General features: G+C 35.8%; 2 protein-coding genes across 2 annotated transcripts in view; one reads left to right on the forward strand and one right to left on the reverse strand.

Moving 5' to 3' along the window:
- LOC102801555 (SH2 domain-containing adapter protein F-like) overlaps nt 1-12,888 on the reverse strand; it is a 66,748-nt gene extending 53,860 nt beyond the window's left edge. The window contains exon 1 of the mRNA XM_006816205.3: nt 12,477-12,888. Coding sequence (XP_006816268.1) covers nt 12,477-12,806 — 330 coding nt within the window. The 5' untranslated portion in view covers nt 12,807-12,888. The remainder of the gene's footprint in view (nt 1-12,476) is intronic.
- Nucleotides 12,889-16,547: 3,659 nt separating this feature from the next.
- LOC102801669 (F-box only protein 22-like) lies at nt 16,548-27,507 on the forward strand. Its single transcript, XM_085507130.1, has 5 exons — nt 16,548-16,679; nt 22,997-23,135; nt 23,317-23,482; nt 24,160-24,502; nt 25,264-27,507. Exons 1-5 carry the CDS (start codon nt 16,564-16,566, stop codon nt 25,667-25,669), a joined length of 1,170 nt encoding a protein of 389 aa, XP_085363256.1. The 5' UTR covers nt 16,548-16,563; the 3' UTR covers nt 25,670-27,507.
- The last annotated feature ends 327 nt before the right edge of the window (nt 27,508-27,834 follow it).

Below are 27,834 nucleotides of genomic sequence, written 5' to 3' on the forward strand. Positions count from 1 at the left end.
CAAAACATTCTTATTAACTATCCCGCAATTTATGCAACAAATACCTATGAACATAGCATAACTATTACTACCTTGTCAATTAGGAACCGGTGGTGAGAAAGGCATTCAGGGAAAGGTGAGTAGGACATTCCAGGAAGGAGTGAGTAAGGCATTCCAGGGAATGGTGCATAAGGCATTCCAGGAAGGAGTGAGTAGGACATTCCAGGGAATGGTGCGCAAGGCATTCCAGGAAGGAGTGAGTAGGACATTCCAGGGAATGGTCCGCAAGGCATTCCAGGAAGGAGTGAGAGGGACATTCCAGGAAATGATGCGCAAGGCATTCCAGGAAGGAGTGAGTAGGACATTCCAGGGAATGGTGTGTAAGGCATTCCAGGAAGGAGTGAGTAGGACATTCCAGGGAATGGTGTGTAAGGCATTCCAGGAAGGAGTGAGTAGGACATTCCAGGGAATGGTGCATAAGGCATTCCAGGAAGGAGTAGGACATTCCAGGGAATGGTGCGTAAGGCATTCCAGGAAGGAGTGAGTAGGACATTCCAGGGAATGGTGCGCAAGGCATTCCAGGAAGGAGTGAGTGGGACATTCCAGGGAATGGTGCGCAAGGTATTCCAGGAAAGAGTGAGTAGGACATTCCAGAGAATGGTGCTAAGGCATTCTGATAGGAGTGAGTAGGACATTCCAGGGAATTGTGCGCAAGGCATTCCAGGAAAGAGTGAGTAGGACATTCCAGGGAATGGTGCATAAGGTATTCCGGGAAGGAGTGAGTAGGACATTCCAGGAAGGAGTGAGTACAACATTCCAGGGAATGGTGCGTAAGGCATTACAGGGAATGGTGCGTAAGGCATTCCAGGAAGGAGTGAGTAGGACATTCCAGGGAATGGTTCGTAAGGCATTCCAGGAAGGAGTGAGTAGGACATTCCCGGGAATGGTGCGTAAGGCATTCCAGGAAGGAGTGAGTAGGACATTCCAGGGAATGGTGCGTAAGGCATTCCAGGAAGGAGTGAGTAGGACATTCCAGAAAGGAGTAAGTAGAACAATCCAGGGAATGGTGCGTAAGGCATTCCAGGAAGGAATGAGTAGGACATTCCAGGGAATGATGCAAAAGGCATTCCAGGAAGGAGTGAGTAGGACATTCAAGGAAGGAGTGAGTACGACATTCCAGGGAAAGGTGCGTAAGGCATTCCAGAAAGGAGTGAGTAGGACATTCCAGGGAATGGTGCGTAAGGCATTCCAGAAAGGAGTGAGTAGGACATTCCAGGAAGGAGTGAGTAGGACATTCCAGGGAATGGTGCATAAGGCATTCCAGGAAGGAGTGAGTAGGACATTCCAGGGAATGGTGCGTAAGGCATTCCAGGGAATGGTGCGTAAGGCATTCCAGGAAGGAGTGAGTGGGACATTCCAGGAAGGAGCGAGTAGGACAATCCAGGGAATGGTGTGTAAGGCATTCCAGGAAGGAATGAGTAGGACACTCCCGGAAGGAGTGAGTACGAAAATCCAGGGAATGGTGCGCAAGACATTCCAGGAAGAAGTGAGTAGGACACTCCAGGAAGGAGTTAGTAGGACATTCCAGGGAATGGTGCGTAAGGCATTCCAGGAAGAAGTGAGTAGGACACTCCAGGAAGGAGTCAGTAGGACATTCCAGGGAATGGTGCGTAAGGCATTCCAGGAAGAAGTGAGTAGGACACTCCAGGAAGGAGTGAATACGACAACCCAGGGAATGGTGCGTAAGACATTCCAGGAAGGAGACAGTAGGACATTCCAGGGAATGGTGCGTAAGGCATTCCAGGAAGGAGTGAGTAGGGCAATTTAGAATGGAGGTGAGTCAGGCATTTCAGGAAGGGGTGAGCAAAAATAGTAAATTCCACAGTGGAGTGACATTTTGATAACACTCCCAATGTTTAGATAACCTGTAAATAAAGGTCCTTGCACATACAACATTACATGCGTTTTCTTTCCATTATTATATACAGCTTTTACAGTTTGCACACTGTCTGTATGCCAGTAGCTGATGTTGTCTAAAATTGAAATGTACATTACGACATTCCAGGCTTGACTGAAGATTTATATTACTATGATAAAATATTCAGCATTCTATCAAATTATAAATACATTCATTCCACAATATAAAGTGACGGCGTGTGACATGGATGTAGATATGATTCAGTTTTATTGAAGCCCACAATGATTTTCTCTATTTCTACTAACAGGTAGTTTGACTTCAGAAGCACTGACAAATTGCTTTGACTAAATTATGGATGTGGACTGATACATGTGATGTATGTGGGACACTTCCTGAAGGTAAATCGCATCAATTGTAATTTTTTTAACTTTACAGGAATGTGGGATATTTCCCAGTGGATGTCTGGCAATCAGGCAGTTCCCAAAGCAGTGTGGTAATCACAATACCTGCCTGTGAGCAAGAAAGTGTTGAATTACCAACATAGCTAGAAATAGTTGCACAGAATGACTATAAAAAGAAATAGTAACAATTAATAAAAAAAACACGAGACTACATTTCAGAAAATATCAATTATACATGTGCATATTTAATGGACTTTACTCAAGTACCAAATTAATTAATATGGCAGTTCCAAATAAAGACACAATATATATATATATATATATATATATATATTATTGTAAAACACGTTGAAATAGCTACATGCTATTTTAGTGAATTTGACTCCATGCATGAATTAACAGAATCTTAATTTAGCTAAACTGCCTACACTCTCAAATCGGGTTAGTTTAATTTGATTGAATTGCAGAAGTACACGAGAGTTTCCAGAGTTCTAAAAAGGAATGAATACGTTTAGACATGTTTATTAGAACAATAAGTGACATTTCAAAAGTAAACAAACACAATTGAATGCATAGATGCAAACATGAGTAATAATGTTTACACTTTTATGTGATAGTATACTTATGTAGTAGACAGACAGTGTTAATATTAAATGAAGCTACAACTGGCGAGGGACATCTATCAACCCACTAGACTGTGTAATCTGCTAAACTTGAGATTACCATCTTCGGGCAGTAATGAACACTGTAACATTCACAGCAAACTCTATCAGCTTTGATTACAAGAACCAAGCAATAGAGATCCCCAACATGTCAAAACTGAGAAGTTTAATAAAGGCATGCTAGGGGGATAATCAACAAGATTTGTGAAAATAAACGATGGCGGTCTATTAGTTTTTAATTTGGTTCCTTGAAATCACTTCCTAAGTGCAAGGTGATTCTATATTGGCGCCGCTGCGTCTACTGATTACGCTTATGACACATACTAGTACGTATCGGGAAACAACAAATTACAAAAATTTGTCACTCAAACACCTTCATTGTAAATGTATCACGTTCTTGAGCATCAAACGAGATCTAGCACATTTTATGAGAATTTGTTATCCTTAAAAAACCTGAGCAGCAGCGTATCACATTAGTCTTCATTATATAGTGAATATTATCAATCAATACTGAGTACATACATGTATACACATAATCTTTTAATCAAAACTGAATACTTCTCCATGAATTAATCACATTCAATACATTAATATGACAAAAACTTTGAACGTGAAAATGTACTTTTATTACCTTGTAATGTAAACCCGCACAATTTTTATTCTATATTTTTGCAATAATCTTGACGAATATCTGTAGCTACATGTAGTAATATAAGGTTATTACGAAAATACCTCAAAGTATGCATGAAGACAGTACAGCTGGAGTATCGACCGACGTGCAGTGAAGGTCCATACGCAGCTTACTGTCTGAGCGCATACTTTGAGGTATTCTCGTAATAACCTTATTATTATACATCTTTTCCTTCCAAGGATACATCATGGGAATGCCGAAATCCAAAAAGTTCAGAACAGAATCAGCCAACTTGAATTGGCATTTCCTAATATGGTAGGATGAAAATACCCCGTAAAATACCGCAAAATTACGGCACGCTGTAAATTATAGCATTACGGTGACAGATGTATAATAATAAATTATATCCACTTATATCCAGGTGAACATTTTTATGTGCAAAATATTGGTAGGAAAAATGATGGCATTGTTATGATATTGATAATAACTACATCAGAACGAGGATTGGTTAAGCCATTAGCCATGCAAAATGTATTCAAATTATGAAATACACTTATTATAGTTGGTTTTACTAGGTCATAGGTCAGTTAAAATGCTGCATGCTGGGAATTTCCCTCAAATCATGTGACATAAATAGCATATAGACTTTAGGTCTGGCAAACAAAGTATAATCTTGACAACACAGCATAAACAAGTGTTAACCTACATCCACAGATTAATGTTTTCCATATCATGTAAATAGGGCAGTCATTGTTATGTTTGTTTTTCATGTAAACAAATATTGTATTTCACACACATTGTATACATCACTATGCGTCCCATATCGAAAAGGACATGGCACAATGACTGTGTTTTAACTAAGCTATGTATGATTGGTTGGTGTCTTGTGTAGTACACTCATTGAACAGCTCTTATTGGCTAATACAGTGATTTTTCTCATACTGTAATGATGCGTGTACAAGTCATCTCGGTTTTATCTGTTTGTGAATGTCGACCATTATCCAGATATTTCTGAAATGGATTACATGTATAATCGATTATTTTGCACAGTTGAATATATCACTATTTTTGAATATTACTGAGGATTTTAATATAACAAGGGAACTAAGGAGCAAATTCACAAAAATAGAAACATACCATACCACACAAGAAACACCGAGCACACTGAAGATTATGGTGTGTCTACATCAGCAGAGAAATATACATACATTTATCTACTGCAATGGAATTATCATTCTGGTTATGTTACTTTGTTGAAGTGTACAAAGCATGATTGGGACTTGCAAATCTGTTGTGTTGAATAACTTTGTGCTAAGTGGACAGCCCTAGGTAAAACACTGAGACATACTATCAAATGACAATGCTGTTGTTGGGTAACGCCTATCCGTTTAATGCGCTTGTCTGTCTAAGATACAGGAAAACCAATATCAAACCAAATTACAATTTGAAATGCAAGTAATGCTATATTTGTATTGTAAAAAATGTTTACTCTGTGTGATCTGATTAATGGTGCTATATTTGTATGTAAATTAGTAAACCTTCATATTTATATTGTTAAGAAAATTAATAAACCTCACAATTTAATTCATATGTTAGTAAGTATATTCATAAAACTGCCAGGTTTACTAATTTGAATATTAATGTAACCATGAAGGTTTACTAATTTGCATAGGTGTCACAGTAATAAATGAATGCAGCATTGTACTAGACCATTAGTGGTTTAAATCCAATAATGCAACTTTAATTGCACAGAAACACAATATTCACATGTGTACTCAACAGAGCTATTATTGGTTAGACTTATTTTTATTTTTTATTTGAATTTACTTATGATTGAGTATTCATAATGAAGTATGTACCTACACGCAGACTATTAAACAACGTACATGTCCATACCGTTGTCTCTGAATACAATTACAAGTACTCTTATCAAACATGTGCATGTATGTGTACAAGGGATAGGTAAACTATGAATCAGACAGCCATTTAAAATGTAGAATGAGGAATACATCAGCTAATCATTCTGCAAAATTCAAAGTTTGACAAAGCTCAATAGGATTAATTTATGTCAGGTGACATTGTCAATCAGTTACATTTACTTGTCTATTATATTGTCACATTTGTTATGTAGAAATCACTCATCACAAAATATTAGGAAAACATAAAATTTAACATAGTAATTAGGTAATTAAGTTAGTTCAAGCTAAACTAATATTTGCCATTTATTGTGAATTTACTGAGCATATGGGAAATGCATTACGAGAGAAAATTTCTCATGGAATAGAAGGGTAAAATGTTATCATATTGCAATGAAAATATAAGAATATTAGGTTTGACAACAATATTCCTATTTGTCAACATTTCACTGACATACATACTAACATCTTCGCCAGCCAAGGTTCATTTATCCAGCTGTCGACTCACCATAATATCTGTTGACGAAATTAAACACTGGGACATGCTCTGGTGTGATTTCATCATAAATGGAACACAAAGTTAAATTTCATGACACGTTTCCATGGGAAATCAAATGCATAGTCACATGTTTTTGTCAGCTGAGCTATGATAGTATATAAGACGACAAAATTTATTGGTTTAAATTTGAAAATGAGGAAAGTTGTTGATACAAGAGCGCCGATTGATGGATTCAGAACCCTGGCAGGACCAATCAAATCATTCAATTTAACTGAGGTCATATACAGCTTTTCCTAACATAGTCATGCATAGGCATGGATCGTTGGTTTCAGCGAAATGTGCAAATCAGATGACATACTGTAAAGAGCTTATTTTTCACAAAACAATTTTGCAAGCACTTGCTTTCGAATAAAAATTGTTGAAACCAAATTACTACTACCCGGTAGTAGTAGTCTGGTTAACAGTTGACTTTGTCTTTCATTTTAGATAATAATAATAAATCACTAATCAAATCTTACTTGTTCTCAGCACATGTACCATATTTCAGCATCAAAACACTTTAGAACATAAATTTAATTAAATGAATTTAATCATAAAATTTATCCACCTAGTTGCCAATTAATATGAAAATGAACTGTAAATTGAATTGGAAAAGGATCAGAGAAGTCTCGGAGTCAGCAAAACATAAAAAATTCATTATGTAATCAGTCATAGTCAATGACATAGTCCCTGTTGATGTAAAGGAAGTTTTCTCGAAATGAAAAAAAATGCATCTATATGAAGCATGTTATGCAAATGTAGCTCTTAACTATGCACCACAGGTATTAGATTGGATATTCAGATTTTATTAAGATTTTCATATTATGGTTTTATTTTATGTTATCCACAAAACTGACATAAAAATCCATGGTCAACAGAACTACTTTTTATGTAAAAAAATAGCTAAAAAATGAAAATGAGATGTTTGAGCCAATTTAACTTTGGTCCTTACATGTATGAGAGAAAAGGTCTCGTCATATTTCAAAATATTGTTTATTTGTACAGTGTATAGTATATTATTATAAGATGGATACACTGATGGATATACTTCTGTTTGTCACAATTTATTAGAAATTCTTGGAAATACTATTTATTTTCTTTGAAATAATGCCATTACATGGATTCTTTGTTGTAGCACTTTTGAAACAAAATACTGAGATAAAATTGTCATCCTATTTAATAGATCAAAATCCCAGCAAATGACCAATAGAGAGGGAGACATGTGGCAGTTACATTTGTGTATGTTTCACAATATTTTATATATGTGAAATTCACTCATGCACACTCAAGAAAAAAAATTTCCAAAAAAAATCAGGCTTACCGGCATATCAATATAATTATCCTTAGCAATTTTATAATGGTTACTATGGAAACCACACCCAGGTGTTGCATCAACTGTAATTGACATAGATGAGCAGATCAAAGATGGTGTCCTGTTCACATATTCTAAATGTTATTAACATAGCATTTGCATTAGATCCGAATGCCTTCCACATAACTGATGGAATATTTATAATGTTGTTGTTTGATAATATGCATGACTTAAATAAATACATGTAAATATTAACAAAAAAATATTATTATTGTCGCTTGTATTTTACAACTAACATAAAAAACGAGCAGTAGTCTGGGAAGAATTTAAAGTAAGCCATCACACAGTAGAGAACGCTATTTGAACAAAGCTTTCATTTTATCAGATTAAATTGGTACAAAATGTGTTTATGGGATTGACATTTAAGCAGGAAATGACAGACATAACAAAATTACCCAACTCGTATAAAGGTTTTTCCCAGAATACTATGTGTTGGCGGGTCTGAGAGACAGACAACTTCCATTTGCTAGATTTGATGTCTGAGTCAGTATGTTTTTAGATGCACAGGTCTTGGTCAATGGCTGATGACCAATTACTTATAGGTTTGGCAGTATCAAATTGTGTCCCTTTCACCACAAGACAAATTATTCTGAGGAAAGTTAAAAGCATGTACATAAAAAATAAATCAGTGTAAATTGGAAAGCTGTTCTGAAAACATGTCTAAACCAAGCCCAGTATAAACTGGATGCATGTCTGAACCAAATCCTGCGTAAATCAGAAAGAAAACCATATCAAATCACTATTTTCTAGTTTCTTTACCATACACTCTCTGTAAACAAAACAATTTTCACTCGACATTTTTTACATACACCAAATTTTCAATTCGGTTAATACATGTACCGGTACTCTTAGACTGTTAAAGTTATAACGTTAAACGGGAAGTAGTGAGCGGGAAGTAGTGAATCCGATTCTCGTCCTTTGTGTGACATTAACGCATGCACGAGTGATGAACAACACTGACACAAATGGAGCAGAACAATGTTTGGTTGAGTCACTCTACACAAAATACCTTTCCTTCTATGAAGTTTTTTTTATTCACCGCAAAAAACACCTGTGCAAGAAGAACTACAATAGTTCCTCAAAATTGAAATAACATCCATGTACCATATCTGCTCTATTAAAGCACATCTCAAATAAAAGCATATATAAAACAAAAATCACATTTGTTTATTTAAATTTTACTTGTTGGACTATAATACTGTAATTTACACAAGTGTAAACACTACTGATGGAACAAATATGTTGTCTTTATTTTCATGGTGTAACCATCACAGTAATATATTCCATCAAAAAAAAAAAAAGCCGAATTCCGCAGTTGACAAGCTATTGTGTTTGTGCCACTCTTGATTACATGTTTGGGACAGAATGAGATAATATTTCACAGGCAGCCCAGTTATTTGTAAGACAGTTTTGCTGACATTTTCCACATTAAATTTAATTATATATTTCAAAGACTGTAACTGGAACATTCAGCGTACCATATTTGCTCTATTAGAATTGCATATATACCATAGACTGAAAAAACAACCATGTAATTTACATCAGCGCATGCGTTACTGATAAAGAAAATATAGTATATGGAATTTTTACAGTGTGTGAGATGTAAAAAAAAAATGAGGTTTCAAGGTAAACTGGGAACGAACAATTTAAATTACCATTACAGCAATATCTGAAAATTTAAAAACTGGTTAACTGACTTGTCTAACAACACATGTGTTATCTATGTGGTTTATGCTATTGTTCAGTCAAACTAACATTCTATAAAATTAACCATAACAGATGGAGAAGAGTTCTTTAACTAACTAACGGTGATTTAGAACAACTCTGACTCTTGGCTTGTCCCTGCATGTTAAAATGGACTGTAGATTTATAACACACAGATGGTCAGAGTGAAAAAAACACACACACTGGAATTCAAAGTAATATCACACCCCTGAAGAACATGGGTCAAATGTGGACAAAGAATGCTTTGCTACAATATTTACACAGTACATGTAGTTGTAATACAATGTTTGATATATGGCTTCCATACAGCAACATAAGCATAAAATAAATTGTTTATTTACACAAAATTTTAAGTGCTGACATCTGCAAACAAGATACATGTGACCCAAGGTCCATGATTACACTAAAGGGAATGTCTGGACAATAATTTACCCTAAACGTATACATATTTAATATTTAATAAAGCAAAGATACTGTATCAGACTTATCTGATAATATCCCTTTTACAAAATTGAACACCATGCCAATTACCGGTATACTTCATACATTGAATTTGAACTTTAAAGGTAAGGTCATACACCAGTATGTGAAACAATGACGGTCTGAATTTGTGCGAATTACAGGACGTGTGACCTAAAAATTACTTTCAGTGCATCGGAACATTACTGGTTGTTTACGGCTTCAAGTTCAGAGACTGACAGTTAGCAATATCTAATAGGTAATAATCTATTTAGAGTACAGAATAGAATAAGCTTGTGATGCAAAACTGTAGAACAGGTGGTCAAGGCGGAGATAACACTTAGGTAACTCCTTGGACGAATAAAAATTCATACAGAGGAGAACCCCTCGTAAATTTACCCCATGTGTACAGTGTATGTAGTCATGGTTACATGGTTCTGGGAGCACAATAAACAATATTAGTGTAAACAAATGAATGTCTCCTTTACTTATTCAAGAGCTGTACTTCAGAGAGTACAAGTGACGGAGCATCTAGATCTGTAACCTTTTGAATCTTTGCCAAACAAGAAATAATACACACTTTTCTAATGTGTAGTCCAAGGCTTATTCAGAAAAAAAATCTATGAGTTTCAAAGCACTAACATTTTTATAATGAAATCTATATTAGTAATAATAAAATAAATTGTATGATAAAAATAAATAAATAAAAACATATTTTAAAAAATGTGAACAAAAAATAAAGTCCAAGCTAGAATCATAATCAGATTTCTCTCCCTCCATGATATTGTAGATATTACACATTATGTTATACTTCAAAATCAGCACCACAGTTCCTTTTCATTCAGTTGCAGGAATAAATATTAAAGGTAGATAAAATGAAAAAGGAAGGCAACTACGGTGTTATGTTCTAACAATCACACCAATCACAACTTGAAATACTCAATCACGAAATGACATTTCTAAAAATAATCCACACGAGCGAATGAGTTTTTGAAAGTGCGTCTCAGTTTGTTTTTTATACTGTCCTTATGTATTTGTACTTTATCCTTTTTGCCTTCTTTAATAAAATCTTCTGTCTCGCTTATTTCATGAACCTTTCTATCATTATATACTAAAAAGCATTTGTCTGAACAATTTCAATTGATATGCTAGTGGAACTCGCACAGAAATATAAACTTCACGTCATCGCAAACTATCGCAAAACAGATTCCCATCGGATGATTTCATTGGGATATTTTCATCACATGTATGATTACTGTATACAAGTTTTTATCTTTATTCGAGTACAGGTTGAATACCAAAGCAGAAGAAAAGCTTTGTACAACAAATGTTGAATTATCACTATTTAACATGGGAAGCAGAGAGACACAAACTAATAGCTGTCCACTTAAAAATATGTGACAAATGTATAAATTCAAATGGAAGATGGACATTACTTTACCATTATTATTCATACATGTACAAAGAACATAAAGCGCACCTAACAAACCTGTTAAAAGTGTTGTAACCAGTAGTGACAGCTAGAATTTTTAATCTATTACATGCAGTAGACATATGTCATGGCCTTTAGCTAAAATAGAGATCAGTTCACAAAACAGCAACACCACATTACATACAATATTAAAAGGAATATTTAAATTTGAATGACTTTTGTAGCATAGTGTTTCAGTGCCTATTCGTAACAGCATTTGGGTAATGTAAAACTAGAACTATTGTAAATTAATAGAACATTGCTCAGCATTCAAAAGAGACTAAATCTGGAAAAAAATATGCATACATGATAAATATAATTTTAAATATGTTACTGCGCAGTCTTTTGAGTGATTTGTTATGAATTCCAATCAAAGTTACTGACTGAACTTTTTTAATGTCCCAACTATATTAACCTTTTCACAAACAGACTTTCTTACTCAAATTGTTCTAACCTTTTTTTCTTATATTTCCTAATATTGCTGGTAATAAAGCCTAACTGATGACATTTGAGTCAAGTTTTATTTTTTTCAGTCAGTATTTTTGTCCCAATCTTCTGAGGGAAAGTGCAGACTATGAATGGGACTATTTTGTGATAAAAAGAGGGAACTTGTGGATAAAAGGTTAATAAGTTATTTGATAACTTATCTATAATATATGTCTATCACTGTTAGCTTATTTGTTATTAAAACATTTTACCTTGAGCTGGCTCAGGCAGAGATTGTCACCGATAAGACTGGGCCTGACAGATAGAACTTGACCCTAGCTGCATAAATGCATCAGACCGAAATCACACCCCCTATCTTCAAATTATGTTCCACTCATATCATGTTTCAGAATTTCGTTTACAAAATTTACAGTTTATAAACATAAAAAATTTATAAATTTAAAAAAAGAACTAACCAGACTGCACGTGTGCATAGGTACAAAAAAAATGTATACATGTATCAATTAGAATCTGATTGGCTTTGTGGCACTTCGTGGAGCGCCATGCAAATTATTATTATAGCCAATTCAGTTGTTTGAATAAAACATTAAAGAAATATGTTATAAACTAGTTGCTTAAAATATGTGAACAGCTTTTCTGAAAGCACTGTAACTCAACTCAAATAACTGTTATTGTTCATAATTTGTTTCAACTTTGATTTGGAAATATTATATTATATTTGTATGACCATTTTGAAATATTATAACACGATAGATATACAACAAACGGGGCATGACGAGAGCACTAGAGAGTTTGTCGGTGACGTACAAACCAATGTTCTTACTATATTATGATCAATCATACACCAACAAAGACATACTAGCACATTCATGTGATAGATTCTTATCTTGTCTCTGACATGGTACGCGCCACGAGGGAATGAACAGACATGATGAGACAATAACCCCCAGAACTCACCTTTTTCAATTTAGCAGGCGATTCTTTACTCGGCCTAAATTTTGCACCAACGTCATTATTTCTAAACAAGGGACTTGAACTGCCGCCACCACTTGCGTAGCTGTGAGGTCTCGGCCTCAGGTTGTGTGTTTGTTGTTGTTGTGTTGGTGCTGATCGGGACGCACACGTAGAAGAAAGTGTCGTGACTGGATCCGTGTAATCTGGTAGAGCATCTTCGTCGGTTTCAAACTCCCAGCTCGAACTCCGTCCACCGTTTTCAGCATCGTAGTCTGGCTCCGGAGGCTGTGGTGGAGATTTTTTACCGAGCAAATGCTTCAGGAGCTTGGCCATAGCGGCGAATGAAATCAGCTTTACTAGCCAGTGCGATCACAGTTTCTTTGACAAGCAACACAGGAAGTCATAATGTAGTGAGGGGAATGCTGGGAAAAAATAAACTCACCAATCACTGAGCTGATCATGAACTATAGTTGTTCACAAGTTCATAGGTCATTTGCGGTCATTAACCTCGTGAATCACAACATTGACGAGGTGGTCATCGGTGTCGGTCACTGATAGTGGTTACTACTATGAATCGTGAAAAAATGAGCGACTGATGGTGAAATATGTATGCCCGAGAATGTAATTTTATTCTTCATCTTTTAATTTCACGACTCGCTATTTAGTGGTCTCTTTAATACAGACTTGGAGTTGCGGTCGTCACTCATTTTTTGTGCAGTCATGGCGAGGAAGAAAGTTCGAGCTTGAACTTTGAGGGCGTGTATAGTCGTTGTTAGTCTTGAACCCAATGGTCGGCGGGAATACCATGTCTTCGGGGTCAAAATGCGGAAATATTCTCTAACCGACAGAAAATAAATAATAAGGTTGTTATATATCGATAGTTCAAAAACCACCGAGTCAAAATTCCTAAATTAGAACTTACATCTGCTGAGATTTGATACACTACGTCTGTTGCTTTAAAATATTTTGTCAATTTTATAATATTAATGCGTATTGTGAACATATCATACCAAAGGGTAACACAAAAAGTGGTCTGTCTATTTTTTTTAAATCTAACAGTGTTAGTTGAAAATCTAGAAAATACAGCCGCTGCAACCCCATTGATACTGGCAATACTGATGAACTATATGCCAGTCGCGGCAATTATCATAATAACTTCTAGTTGCAGTGATTTCTGCTTAAATTCTATCCACAAAGCAAAGTCTTAGTTATTCTAGTAGTATCATATTTAATATACGTGCAAGTCGCCAAAGATATGGGTCCCACGCGACGTACTTTGTTCACTTGAAATGGAAAGCACACTGTGGCTAGAATAGACTGAAATACACTGCAAAGCTTGTCATTTCAAACCACGCCTTGGTACAATTTAGTCACATCATCTGAAATAGTTTAAGTAATAATTATTAAAGTAGGGGTATATATCCAGTCGGTTGCTTTGGAAAAAACACACACTTAGAAATAACATATAAATCTATGAATAGATATTCAAATGTCGTAAAACACGATACCCATTTTCAATATCGATTTGCGCATTATTCAATGTCTGAAATGGGTTGGGGTCACTACAAGCGATGTCATTATTGCAATACACTGATTACTGTTATTTCTCAAAGGTGTGATTCTATCTAAGTTTTGCTTTCCTGTCACATGAATTCGCACAATCACTCGTCGAACAATTCTATAAGATCATGATCTTTCAACTTCAATACGCGTTCAAATTGCAGCAATTTATTGTCCGTGGTAAACTTGAACTAAAGGGAGTGTCCACATCGCACAAATACAGCACCTGTATCACTCTTGTATTGGCAATCGTGAGTGCGCCACCATTCGAGATGCAATACAAAAATAGAATTTAGTATGTTACCACTGATGGCGGTGTTCATACTACTAAGTATGTAGGTCTCATGCCACTAATTAACCAATGGCTGCTCGTAGCTCTCAATTTAAATGCCCAGCAAGAGCCAATGAAATTTTTTAAATATTATTTTTCTCAGGTGCTCCCTGTTTGAGGGCGTAATCACCTGGGTCAGAGGTGAGACCAACATGTGGTCTTTTGTTTACTACTTAGCGGCTGTGTACCTGTGGGTTTATTCTGTGTGTTAATGGATGTTCTAATCTTGGTGTTTTTCCAGTGATTTCTCTTGGTGCAATCCAAATACAGTAGGTGTGTCTTGTTTACCTGAGATTTGCAAGAGTTTGAGCTGGCCAACATGTTAGTTTTTTTCATATGGTTGATTACTGGCACGTTGATTTCCCATTTTTGAGCCATATTTTCAACTTTCTTCGTCATTTTCATATAGCAATCTCGTCATATGTTAACATTGTCGTCTATGGAAATTCAATTAGTGATATGAGCCCTGTACGAGTGTATCGTACCACGTGGTATCGTACGGTGTACGGTAATCTTATCCCGAAACTTTCGTCACGCATGACCCACATCATGGAATTACAAACCACATGGTTTGTAGCCTAAACGCTCCTTATAATAATTACTGTTCTTACATATATACTTAATTGCCTGTCTCTGAACCAACTCGGGGGACTCCAGGGCCTTCTTGGTTCAGAAACGACCAAACTTGTCTCCCATATTTCAAACGATCGAACGAGGGAAATATACAGCAATTTGTTTGATTGCCAAACGTTCTACGAAAACGTTTTTTATTTCCCCCATAATATGTTCATCCAATGACAAATTGTTTCCGGGTTATTTCCCCCCTAGTGCCCTTTTGCCCGAGTCTTCATAGCGATTTACCCTTTCCGCTAAATTCACTTTATTTGTTGAGTATGCACCGTTTCTGATGTCCTATTTTTGTCAGAATTTGACAACATTACATTACCTAGCAATATATGCCATTCCCAACAAGATACTCCAGTCATCAGTAAAGGTCCCTGAATGTGGTTCGGGAACGGGAACTTCGTCTCGCTTAGCTGATGCCGCTTACGCGTAGAGATATCAGATTCGACCCAAATGAACACACATTAGTTCATTAGTCCCCAGATATTCCAGCTTTATTTTTTCATCTTCCTTCTCTTAATAAAGGTTATAAACTCCTTATATGAAAAGTCAAGTCTCTAAGGCGTGGCAGAGTAAACATGCGATCAGCCAATCGCTGCAGTCGTTGACACGATCACGTGATTACCAGGGGTGTGTCTCACGGTTAAGGGGCACTTCCAGTTAAGCCTAATCTCACAACAAACTTACTTTCTGGATTAAAATTACAATGGATAACAAAAGATAGATTAACTTTGTAAATAACATAAACAATAGTGTCCCGTGATTCTTTGGTGCAATCCCTGGGCTTGCAAGGTTCCCCTTTTAAAGCCTTGCAAAGTTGCCACTATTAAATACAATAAGTAAACAATCTATTTATCAAATTCCTGAAATATGTGCTTATAATCTCCACCCTAAATATGTCAGTTGTTGATTCTAAACAATACTAGTAGTCTAACGGCGTGTGAACCGGATGTGCGAACGTGAAGTCGCAAATATCATAAGTTTGTGAATTATAAGGTTTTGTGGAACATTATCAAACATTTTGCGAAAACCTATAAAATTGAATATCAGCCTAATAACTATGTTGAAGTTGCAATTGGTCATTCGACGAAATGGTCTTTCGACGAAATGGTCTCTCGACGAAAGTGTGCCCCGTTTCATATTCACCGATAGTGCAAGCCATTGTCGGATAATGTATTCATAAACTCGATAAGTGTTTACCATTTGCCAGGCCACGCCCTTAATTTGCGAGCTGCAGGTCTGTAGCTCCGGATTTCGCTGGTGTCTATTTTTGGCGTTTTCTGTTTCATCGGTAATCTGATTCGTTCGTCTATTGGTAAATCCTAGGGTTTCGCGATTACCAATAGACGAACGAATCAGACTGCCGATGCAACAGAAAACGTCAAAAACAGACACCAGCGAAATCCAGAGCTATAATCTTAATTAAATAAATTACATGGCGGTGATTATTACACTTTTCGCGAAATGTAATATAAAATTCCGCATATAATATTGAAGCTGGTACTTCTGGAGCTCTGCCAGGTCATTCACAGTGCAAAAGGTCATGCTCTATCACGTGATGTTTATTATACAAAGATGGCGTCTACGGAAATTTGTGTCTGTCAATCTGCGTGGATTCTCACCTCTATGCCTGAAATTATCGAGGCTATTTTGTCTCTGCTGCCGGCAAGATCACTTAATACCAGTGCTCGGTAAGTGTATTGTATCGAGTTGTAGGATAGGATATTTTATTTGGAACGTACACAACAACAATGCTCGAGTAAAGTTCAACGTAAGAAATATACAGTATCACAACTAAACTAAAATAATTTTAAAATCTGAAAAACAAAATTAGCTAAAATACTACAAATATATTTGTCTACACTAGAGAAAACATTAATAAACAATTCTCCATTTGGTAATGTTTGATAGTCAGATGAGTATTTGAACAATGTATAGAGAGGAATTGTATGTTGTATGTAGTGTGTGGTCTTAGGGGAAACGCGTTTGGGCTCCCGAACATTGCGGCGACTGCCAGCAGACAGCAGACGAATTGGCGGCATTTCGCCCAATTACCACTTCGCCCGAACGGTTTCGCCCGATTACCTGTTCGCCCGATTACCATTTCGCCCGATTGCCAGTTCGCCTGATTCCTCGTATGTTTGGTATTTACGTGTAGTCAAAACAAGATAACGTAGAAGTCGAAATTTGTTTTTATAAGGTGACGAACGTGAAGTTTACAACGGGGTTGTAACGTAATTTTATGCCGTTGCGGCCATTTTGTGTGGGTCATACCATTTGTGTATCGGGAGGAAACAATGAGTCATAATTCCAAGTACCAAATGTTGCGTATTATTGAATATTGGTAATTCCCAGTTACATTTAACATTAACCATTTCTCTGACTGTAAAACAAGAGGAAATAATATATTATTGGTACTATATAAATTGTATTTAAAACTTTAAAAATACGGTAACGACGTCGTGATTTGCGAGTTTCATTAGATTGATAAACGCCGAGGTTGGCTTTAGGTACTGTACTACTTAGTGTTCCAAGTTCCCAACACCGGAGGGCGTACAAAGGTTCCGTCAATGGTCAATCTTTGCATAAAATGCGCGGATTGAAATTATTCTGCTAACGACACCACTGTGAAAGTATTTTATTCAAACACCGATGTCGAAACAAGTGAAAAATCTGTGTATGATGGTCGATGCATACTTGTCCCATTGCCTGTCGGCCACCCCTCTATTGTGAATGGGGATGACTACCCGCAATGGCGGACATCAGTTGCAGTGTTTGCATCGGCAAGAAAACCCTGACTAAAATGCGATCATATGGTAGATTTTATGCATTTTACCAGATGTACATTTCGAATTGAAACCCCCAGTAGGCCTAGTGTGTAACATCAATAAATCAGGCGAAAAGGAAAACTGGCGAACTGGTAATCAGGCGAAAGAGTTCGGGCGAAGTGTATTTTGGGCGAAGTGACTGTACCCCCAGCAGACTGTCTGATGGCCGACAGAAATGAAAATAGATACTATAAGTACCCAGTGTACCACTCTCATTTGGGAAGGTCAGTCAGTCTATGTGTGCACCATAGTAAGTCATAGTAGGTAACAACACATGAATAACATATAACATAATAGCGTTATGTAAAATACACTATGCTATATGCATATTGCAAAACTACTAGTATAATACGCGATAGTTTTGAGTTAAAATAATGCTCCAGTCAATGTCAACCCCTACCCTCCCCACCTCGGGGTTTAGTGGGGGATTTGGAAATTATTGTTGTAAAATTTGCGAAATGCCCCACCTCCTAGGGCAAGATGCTTGCTATCAGCAGAGTACTAGCGATGCTAGCGATGACGGGACACGAAACACGGCTATTACCCCACCTCCACGGGCACAGTTTGGCGGTAAACCCTGTCTAATGCCCCACATTTGTCCTGTATCGCCCGAGGTGGGAGGGGTCGGAGTTGACATTGACTGGAGCATAACTCGAAAGTTAAATTAAATTCATGTATAAAAATGAATATAATTTGCTGAATTCTAATAATACTATGTTTTAAACTCTGGTTGATAGCTGTTCTTGCTTTGAATGAATGCAATTACACTTACACTTTCTATTTATTTGTTTACATGGAATTGTCCTAATTAAAACACTCATGATTTACATAATAATAACAACAACAGTGCGCTTACGTAACTATAGAAACTTGTCATTGCCTGTTCCTGTGAAGTCCAGTAAGTCACAAAAGCCAGTGACAACGACAACAATGTTCTAGTACCCTAGAATACAATTTACTGAATTCTTAATTTGTGTTACTGATTCTTGAGCTTCATGCATTTACTGTATGTACTTTACTGCATTTTATTTTTGTTTATTTATTCCAACAGTGGTGGGTGTATACCCAAAGACCACCTCAAAAAAGTTGAATAATTTTTTTTTAACGTTGTTTCCATTTTATTCCCTTGAAAAATTAACCAAATGATTATTGTTCATTACAGTAAAACCTGTCAAAACCGACCCCTGGATAAACCGACCTACTGTCAGAACCGACCAATTTATGTAGCCCCGAAATTTCTCCATAGACGCCTATGTTAAAACAACCTGTGAAATCCGACCACTGTTTACTCCGAACACCGATCGCATTGATCGGTCCGAAGTCCAATATTCACACTGAATACATCAACCATCCGACCAGTTGCACCACATCCGCTGTCTAGTAATTCGGTCTGCCCGGCCTAAAAAGTGTGCATTGTGTCCAAATTCCGCAAACGTCACAGAAACAATACCAAATCTCACACTACAAGTAACGTCCCGTGTAAAACAATGGCAACTGATTACATTTTTCACACCACACGCCCACGCATCGCGTGGTGTCTGTATAATGACCCCGGATATAAACAAATGATCGGGGTCATCACCTTCAATTGCGGTGAAGCACACTGCATTATCACTTCTTCAACGCTCAAAAGACATTGAGTTTTCTTCTTTCCATAACAATTCTGATCGACAATTTTGTGCTTTCGAATGTTTCCGTAAAGGGGGCTTCAAGATTGAAATTTATGATGACGAAGAAGCAGACGACAACAAAGAATTCGGAAACCTTATTTAGCAAGTTGCAGACCCGCAAACACAGTGTAGCGTTGTAGAATACCTCCACTTTGATGAACGTATACTGACTGAAGCAATGTATGATGGCGAGTGGGAGCAACAGATTGTTGAGAATTTTATTGCAGACAAAGAAAACCATGAATCTATAGACAACAATGACATAAATTGCAACGACAGTCAAATTATTGACCCCCACAACGACAGTGACTTGACGCATGGCGATGTGCTAGACATGTTGACAAGATTACAGAACAAAGACTCCAGTTACTTGACAGATATCCAAAATTTCATAATTCGAACGGAAAACAAAATGGTTGAAAAAAAGATGTTCTTTAAAGTAGTCAAAACTTGATGATTTTTTTACATCATAAATTGATTCATTGACTCACAGTTGAGGGACTGTGATTGACTTAACAGCAAAATCGACTGTCTGCATAAATTATGATAATTACATGTAGCTCACGTGAACTTACATAGTGATGTCATCCAAAATGGACGCCTTCAGTTACGATACGCAATACTTACCCGGTCTGTTCGAATAGTTATTTTAATGTTAATTGATGTCATGTACATACCATAATATTTTTGTCTTGTTTGGTAAATTATTTTATTGAAACAATACAATAAATGCACATTGTAAATACATGTAGAATCACCGGAGACAATCTCCGATGTCTTTCATTTGTCCCGTGTTTACAGCACATGTAATTGTTGTTTCAACCAAAGTCACGCCCACCCTGAATAAACCGACTCCCTCTGAAAACCGACCATAGATCCCAGTCCCAGTCATGGTCGGTTTTGACAGGTTTTACTGTATATGCCAGATTAGGCGGAATATTACAACACAACTCTTCCAGGAAAATAAATTTGCGAAATGAATTGCGTCGTCATTGACTTCAACAACACTTTTACAATTACATATGCACAATATTATTTACATACCGCCTGAATTTACGTTGTAAAAATTATTAGGGTCTGTGGCAAAACAGTCAAAGACAAGATCTTTTGTTGTGGAACGGTTTTGATCATACACAAACTCTTGATACAAAGCAATTTTCACCATTATGAAATGTCATTTGATCTGACAGGTTAAGTCTGAATAAATAATCCCAGATTAGACAAATATACCAACATTAGCATATCCATAGGTAACTTAAAAGGGGGTGCTATTTTAGGAAAGGTGTTTTGGGGTCGAGTAGGATACCGTCAGCGAATACGTAATGTAATGAGAATGCTGTGTCATACTGACACAATCCTCCAAAAATTTCCGAACAGTGATGATGTTTTTTTTTTGTATTATTTTATTTTTGTCATTACGATGGTAGTAAAAATATGGGTAATAACTTTTCTTGGCAACATGTTAAAAAAAAATTTGTAATTGGGTTAAAATTTTGCAATTACTTTTTGTTCAGTGTTGTTATCACTTTGCTACAATAATGATGGTCTGTATTGTAAATAATTCTAAGAAGTATTGACGAAATACTGTGGAATACTTTATTTTCGCTGGAATTAATTTTCGCTGAAAAGGCTTTTTGGGCGTTTTGCTTGGAATTTATTTTCACTGATTTTTCATGAGTTTAATGTGAAATATAGGAAAAAAAGTATATTCGCTGGATTTTATTTTCACGGAATCATCCCTTCAGCGAAAATAGCGAAAATAAATTCCAAGCGAAAATAAAGTATTCTACAGTATTGTTGATGATTTAAACAGGGTGCCAATTTCAAATAACAGGGACGGCGCCCTGTAATATCCCTCATGCAGAACACTAAATCTAATCATGGAGGTTTATACCTCCATGATCTAATCCACCATTGTTGCCCAAACATTGTTTTAAATAACTGGGATACATATTACCCCAGCTTCCTCCATCTGTTTCTCTGCTTTGCTACTAAAAATAGGCTCCATTACTTTTGCTGTGCAATTTGCCTTTGAAAAACAGCCAATCATGTAAGACATGATGTCAGTACTAGTATCAAATGTCATCCTCTTGAATAAGCAATAAATTACATATTGGTATATTTTAAACTGACTGGGATTTCCAACACCACAGAATCATGTAGGCGTTTGCTGTTGTTGTATTTCTGTTCGCTCTTAATGTTACATTTTCAAAGTTGCAGTAAATCAATGTCAATTACTGTAGTAGTCAAGATTGTTGTGTCAGTAGATAGATAAAACACCTTGAAACCAGAGTATTTTCGTTGTTTGAGTAAAATTGGATGGTAACTTTATCAGCAATGAGATGTTTTCTGACCAGGAGGCGAATGGATTTAGTGTGCATTATTTTGTCGCATCAAAGAACGCTGATGAAATGATGCATTGTAATTTTGATACGATCACAACAAATTTACTCCCTTGTCAAAACAAACTACTAGAAAGATGATCAGTATACTGTAACATACTTTATTTTAGGTGGAATTAATTTTTGCTGAAAAATACTTTTTGGGTGTTTTGTATGTTGGTCATCTGACTCAACAAACATTCGAAACGAAAACAAACTTTCCACCTTGCCAATGTTAAACTTCAAGCAAAATATTAAACGAAAAATTAATGGATTCAATTTCATGCACACAGGATTTATGAGACACGATTGGCAATGGCGCCAATTGAGATTTTGTTTAGCGTTATTTTCGGTAACTTATGCAAATAAGGGCATTTGAATGACATAAATAAATAATTTATTCTTTAAAACGTGACCAATCAACGTGACCAATTTCAGAATGCAGACGAATACTTATAGTATAACAAATATACTGCAGTCCATTTTCAAAGTGGAGAATGACCGTTTGCAAAGCATTTTGCACTTGTGTGTATACATATATATTAGTGTTAAACACAGCTTTTATTTCATGCTGTTTTGCTTTCTGAACATACACATTACTGTACATGCACTATCTACATTATTTACACTATGCCAGCAAGGTAACCCAAATACATGTATCTGCAAAGTGAAGTTTATTCTATTACATATACAGTCAAACCGCCCATTGGACTTTATTAAAATAGTCTTTATAGACTATAAATATATAATAGTCTTTAAATAAAGGTTGGATTATTATTTTAATGCATCACCAACTGGTATATTTGACATAATTTTTTTCCAGAAAATAATGAGATGGCACTGTTGCTAAAAAACACATTTGTTGATCAAGATTAAATAAGCTTGACTAGAGGAAAAAATAGTTTTATAAACAGAATGATAATTACTATTTTAGTCTCCAAACAAAGGCAAATCTGCAAAAATATTGCTGAAAGGGTGGTCACAAACCTGTGGTCTTTATAAACAGGTTGCTCTTTCTTTCGAACTGCCCAAAAGTGGTCACTATAGGCAGTCTTTATATTGAGATGGTCACTAACACAAGTTTGCCTGTATGTTAATTTATTTGTTGTTTTTGTTGTTGTTGTTTCAGGGTATGCAAATGCTGGAAAAGTATTGCTGATAGAATAATGAAATCTCGACAGCAGTTTACATGGGCTGTATACGATGCTCAGTATCAAGATGATGATGACATCTTCACTTATGACAAAGAACTTGAACAATGCCTATCGGTAAAAACAAGTCTATTGTATTGCCTGTTGCTACAAATATTGATATTGATTGCAAATATTGATAAAATTTCAGTAATACCCAGTATATGGTTAACTTTAATGGTATGTTGCTGATTTATACTACATACCGGTATTGATAAATTTACACATATTAATTTACTTTATTGTTTTATTTTGACAGTCATGTAGTAGTATACCTAAGCTTGCTTTGCTGTTCATGGAACCAGATGCAAATGCTTTATTTCCTGAAAATGGTGCATATGCTGGTAACAGCATAGAAGCATATTTACACCAGATACTGCCATCAGATTGCCAACTGGTGGGATTCAGTACACCTGGAGTTGTCAGTAAGTACCATGGATAATCAAGTATGAACAGTACTGGGTACACAGTTTTATATTCTGAATTGTATGTGTAGTAACATCACAGTACAAATCACTATTAGTGTTGTGGTTGAATGATACGTCCTTAAAATTCTGCATGGGACTGAACACTGAAAATACAGTTTCAATCCACTGGGCAAGGTAGTTTCACTAATTTATGCAACTTTGTGGGAATGTTGATTAAGGTTTACATGCTGTGATAACACCATCATTAACTTGCCATTATGATAGCAATATCATGATGGTCATATAGTCTCGTCACCTAGTGACGAAATATAGTTTCTATGACAAAATGTACTGTGTGTATGTACTGTTAGAACTAGCAGTTTGTACAAAAAAAAATTTCAGACGAGATAACAGCAACATTCAATATCGGGAACAGACACAGTCAGAAACATAAATCCTCATACCCGCACCACGTTAAATCAATTGGACAGTAGATATTTTATCATCTTGATTGGGAGGTATTCCTTCTACCATGGTTCCTGCGTGGAGAATGAAAGTGTATATATGTGCTTTCTATCTACTTATTACTGAATTTTTTTTATTTCCTAAATTGAAATCTTCAAAATCTGTACATGGGGTATCTTCCACAGTGCTTCCAGAGACATAATCTTTACATGTGTATCTTTTCATCGCAGGTACCTCTCGGGATCTTAAATACATATCAGAATCAGAAGACCAGCAGACAAGCTGTGCCTGTGTACTATTCCCTAAAATGAATGGCGTCAATATCCACATCTTCAGAGTCCCAAAAAATGAGTTCATGCAAGGATCTCATCGTGATAACATTTGGAAAACTACCGGAATTCCTGAAAACGAAGATGTCAAATGTATCCTTATCATTGGATTCAATCGGTTTGCATTCCATGCCATGGGTCAGCTTGTCAATCATCTTGCTGATGTTTATAACAAAAAGAACCACGATATTGTGATCTCTGGTGCATATGCTAATGATCTTGTCACTCCAAGAACTTTAGAAAGGTTAGTGTAGTGTAATAACACTTTGATATATGTTGTATAAAAGATTATTGCTACAGACTGAAAGCGAGAGCATCGTCACGTGCGCATGCTCGGGAGTCCCAAGCGACGATAATAACACATGCTGAAAATGCAAAGGCTCATGGGTAGATGCTTGTTTGTAAACAATGACACGCTATGGCCATTACTTTTATCTAATCAAAAATTACTTTTATCTAATCAAACGGATATGCATGGACAAATTAGGTGAAAAATATGCCAATTTTTTAAATATAATAACAGCTTATTGCCTTTTAAAACGTGGAAGAGATTGACATTTTAGCTGAATGTTTGAGCTGCATGTATATTATGAGGTTATTACAAGGATACCTCAAAGTATGCACAGAGTCAGTACAGCGGAAGTATCGACCAACACGCAGTGGAGATCGATGCGACTGTGTACTGTCTGAGTACTTTGAGGTATCCTTGTAATAACCTTATTATTATACATCTTTTCCTTCCAAAGACATATTATGGGAATGCCGAAATCTAAAAGGTTTAGAACAGAATCAGCAAACTTCTTTGTGTGGAGTCCGGTCAAACCCTGATGGCAGCCATGCTTGTTTTTATTATTAGAGGATGCTTACATGCGTAATCATTCCATATTTGGAATTTGCATTTACTAATATGGTAGGATGAAAATACCTGTAAAATACCGCAAAATTACGGCACGCTGTAACTTATGGTGTTACGGGATGTATAATAATAATATTTATTTTCATTAGAGAGGAGAAGAAGACTGGGATACTTGGTTTGGTGTTTTCCGGACCCAACGTAAAAGCGGCATCTGTCGTGTTAAATTCCAGAGTTACACATCCAGACCACGCTAAACGAGAACTGTTGAAACTGAAGAGCGTTGGGTTATCTGAGAAGAAAACTATAGCATTCATGTTTGCTTGCATTGGACGAGGAACTGAACATTACAATCAACGCAACGTGGAAAGTGAAGCATTTAAAAGTATTTTCCCCAATACTCCACTCTTTGGTTTTTTTGGGAATGGTGAAGTTGGGTGTGAACAATTGAAGTGTGGCAAGCGCCCTGATGGCAGCCACCCATTACCCAATGCTATCTCTCCAGAACTTTTACATGCATACACCACTGTGTTCTGCATGATCTCATTTGATAACTGAAACTGGAACAGGCTCTTTGTATGATGTGTATGAACTCTGTCGCAAATTTATGTTTTTCTAGTCATAGCAGGGTTACATTGGCTATAATTACAAAATTCCTACATGTGCTGTGTTTGTTAGCAGCTTGCCAGCTTTTATTTTTTTAGCAAATACTTATACAATGTATGTATGAATACATTTCATTGTTTCTTTTCAAATACCTTAAGAATATAACATTCCCAACTCTTAACTACTTGTGTTTTGGAATAATTTTAGTAAATTATGGATAAATTTTACAATTTCTGGCACAGTTTTACTGATTTAATGACCAATGTTTTTAGGCCAATGATCTTATGAGGGGTGTCTAATAATCCTAAATACAAAACTCTTCAACAATGAAAACCTTATGAACCTGTATAGTGACTCATATTTTTTTGGTGGTTGACCAAGTTACAGGTGGTTTGATGGAGCTTGCATTGAAAATAATTTTGGGAATGCATAATGCCCTAGCATAAAGATGTTCAAATTGTAATTGTCCCAGCTCACAAAAACAAGCTCTGTCTAGCCCCCTCTATAGTTAATAATTAGTCTTTTACACAAATAAAACTTTGAGTACAAAACTGTTATTTACCAATGACTTTTGTGAAGTTCCAAAATTGTCGCACTTCTTTGTTTTTGATAGGCCCATGTGTAAAATACAAATTTGAATGTGTTTTGTGTGATGACTGGCACTCCAATGTCTTGCCGTTATTATTACTACTGTATTTGTATTGTATATATATATATATATATATATATATATATATATATATCACTCGCATGTGTTTCACTATTGTAGTGATAGGTTCCCATATTTCTGATTTCTTGTAATTCATTCTTTATTCATTACTTGACACATATGTAAGTTTGAATAGAGTCTTTAACCAAGTCACTGAAACTCGTACAGCATTATTTTGTCTGCCAAATATTGAGAGATATTGCATGCAATAATTTTAGAAAAAAAATAATTTGACAATTTATTTCATTTTGACAATTTTATCTGTATATTTTTAATTTGTTGTATATATTTTGAGATTACTATACTGCCACATACATATGTTATTTGTGTGATCTGTTTTTTGATGTCCCTGGTTGTTGATAGTAATATTAGCCATTTAGCATGAGAAAACTGTCTACAGTTCTGTTATCTCACAATTGTTTTAGTACCATAATCAAGAGTCTTTTGTTTGTTATTACTTATCTAAGTTACTTAATACATATTGCACATCATGTATTACGTTATTGATTGTCAGGGAAGGTGAACATAATCTTCAATTTTACTACATGTACATGATGATAATTATATGATTATAATTTCCTGAGGATTGTATATTGTATGAGTTGATTTGCATAACTGTGAAATTGATCTAATCCTGAATATCTTAAAGTGAGGGAGTCGTCATCTACGCATGTGTCAGATGGCCATAGCATGTCATTGTTTACAAACAAGCGTCTACCAATGAGCCTTTGGGTTCAAATCAAATTATAAAGGTATACAAAAAATTGATGGCGTCCTGCAAAATGATTACAATACCCTTATTAATATTTTTATAATGTTTCCATTTTTGTATCACTAAAAAGTATTGTAACATGTACATGCTTTTATATATGTGGTTGTATATTAATTATTCTTTTGCTTACCATTGTTAAATACAGTAGAATCTTGTTTCATATACATTTTTTGGCAGGATTTTGATAAAAAATTGGGATTTAAATTTGAAGTGTCACTGTCATCACATTCCACCATGTTTGATCTGAACCAAATTTGAACATGAGTAACAAAGTAAAGAAATTGGCAGAAATCAAATCTGCTTACCGTACATTGTATTAGTCTCTGTTCTGGCAATTGACTCTCTGCATGTGTGTATCTTGAACAAGTCTGGGCTGATTACATTCAATTCACTCATACATCTGGGAATACATATGCACATCCATCCATTTCATGATCCAATTCAAGCCGTTTTTATGCTAATAATTCATCATAATCAAAGTATGTCTGCCATTCTGGGACTCCATCTCCGGTTTATATGAAAGAATTTCATTCAACCTTGGTACAAACATTGAACATTAAAGTAGTTTGCTACCATTACAGCATAAAAAAATGATCACAGTCATTCAAAAATTGTTGTGTGATGATTCACATACAT

Source organism: Saccoglossus kowalevskii, chromosome 13 (assembly GCF_978046115.1).
Source record: "Saccoglossus kowalevskii chromosome 13, keSacKowa6.1, whole genome shotgun sequence".
Lineage (NCBI taxonomy): Eukaryota > Metazoa > Hemichordata > Enteropneusta > Harrimaniidae > Saccoglossus > Saccoglossus kowalevskii.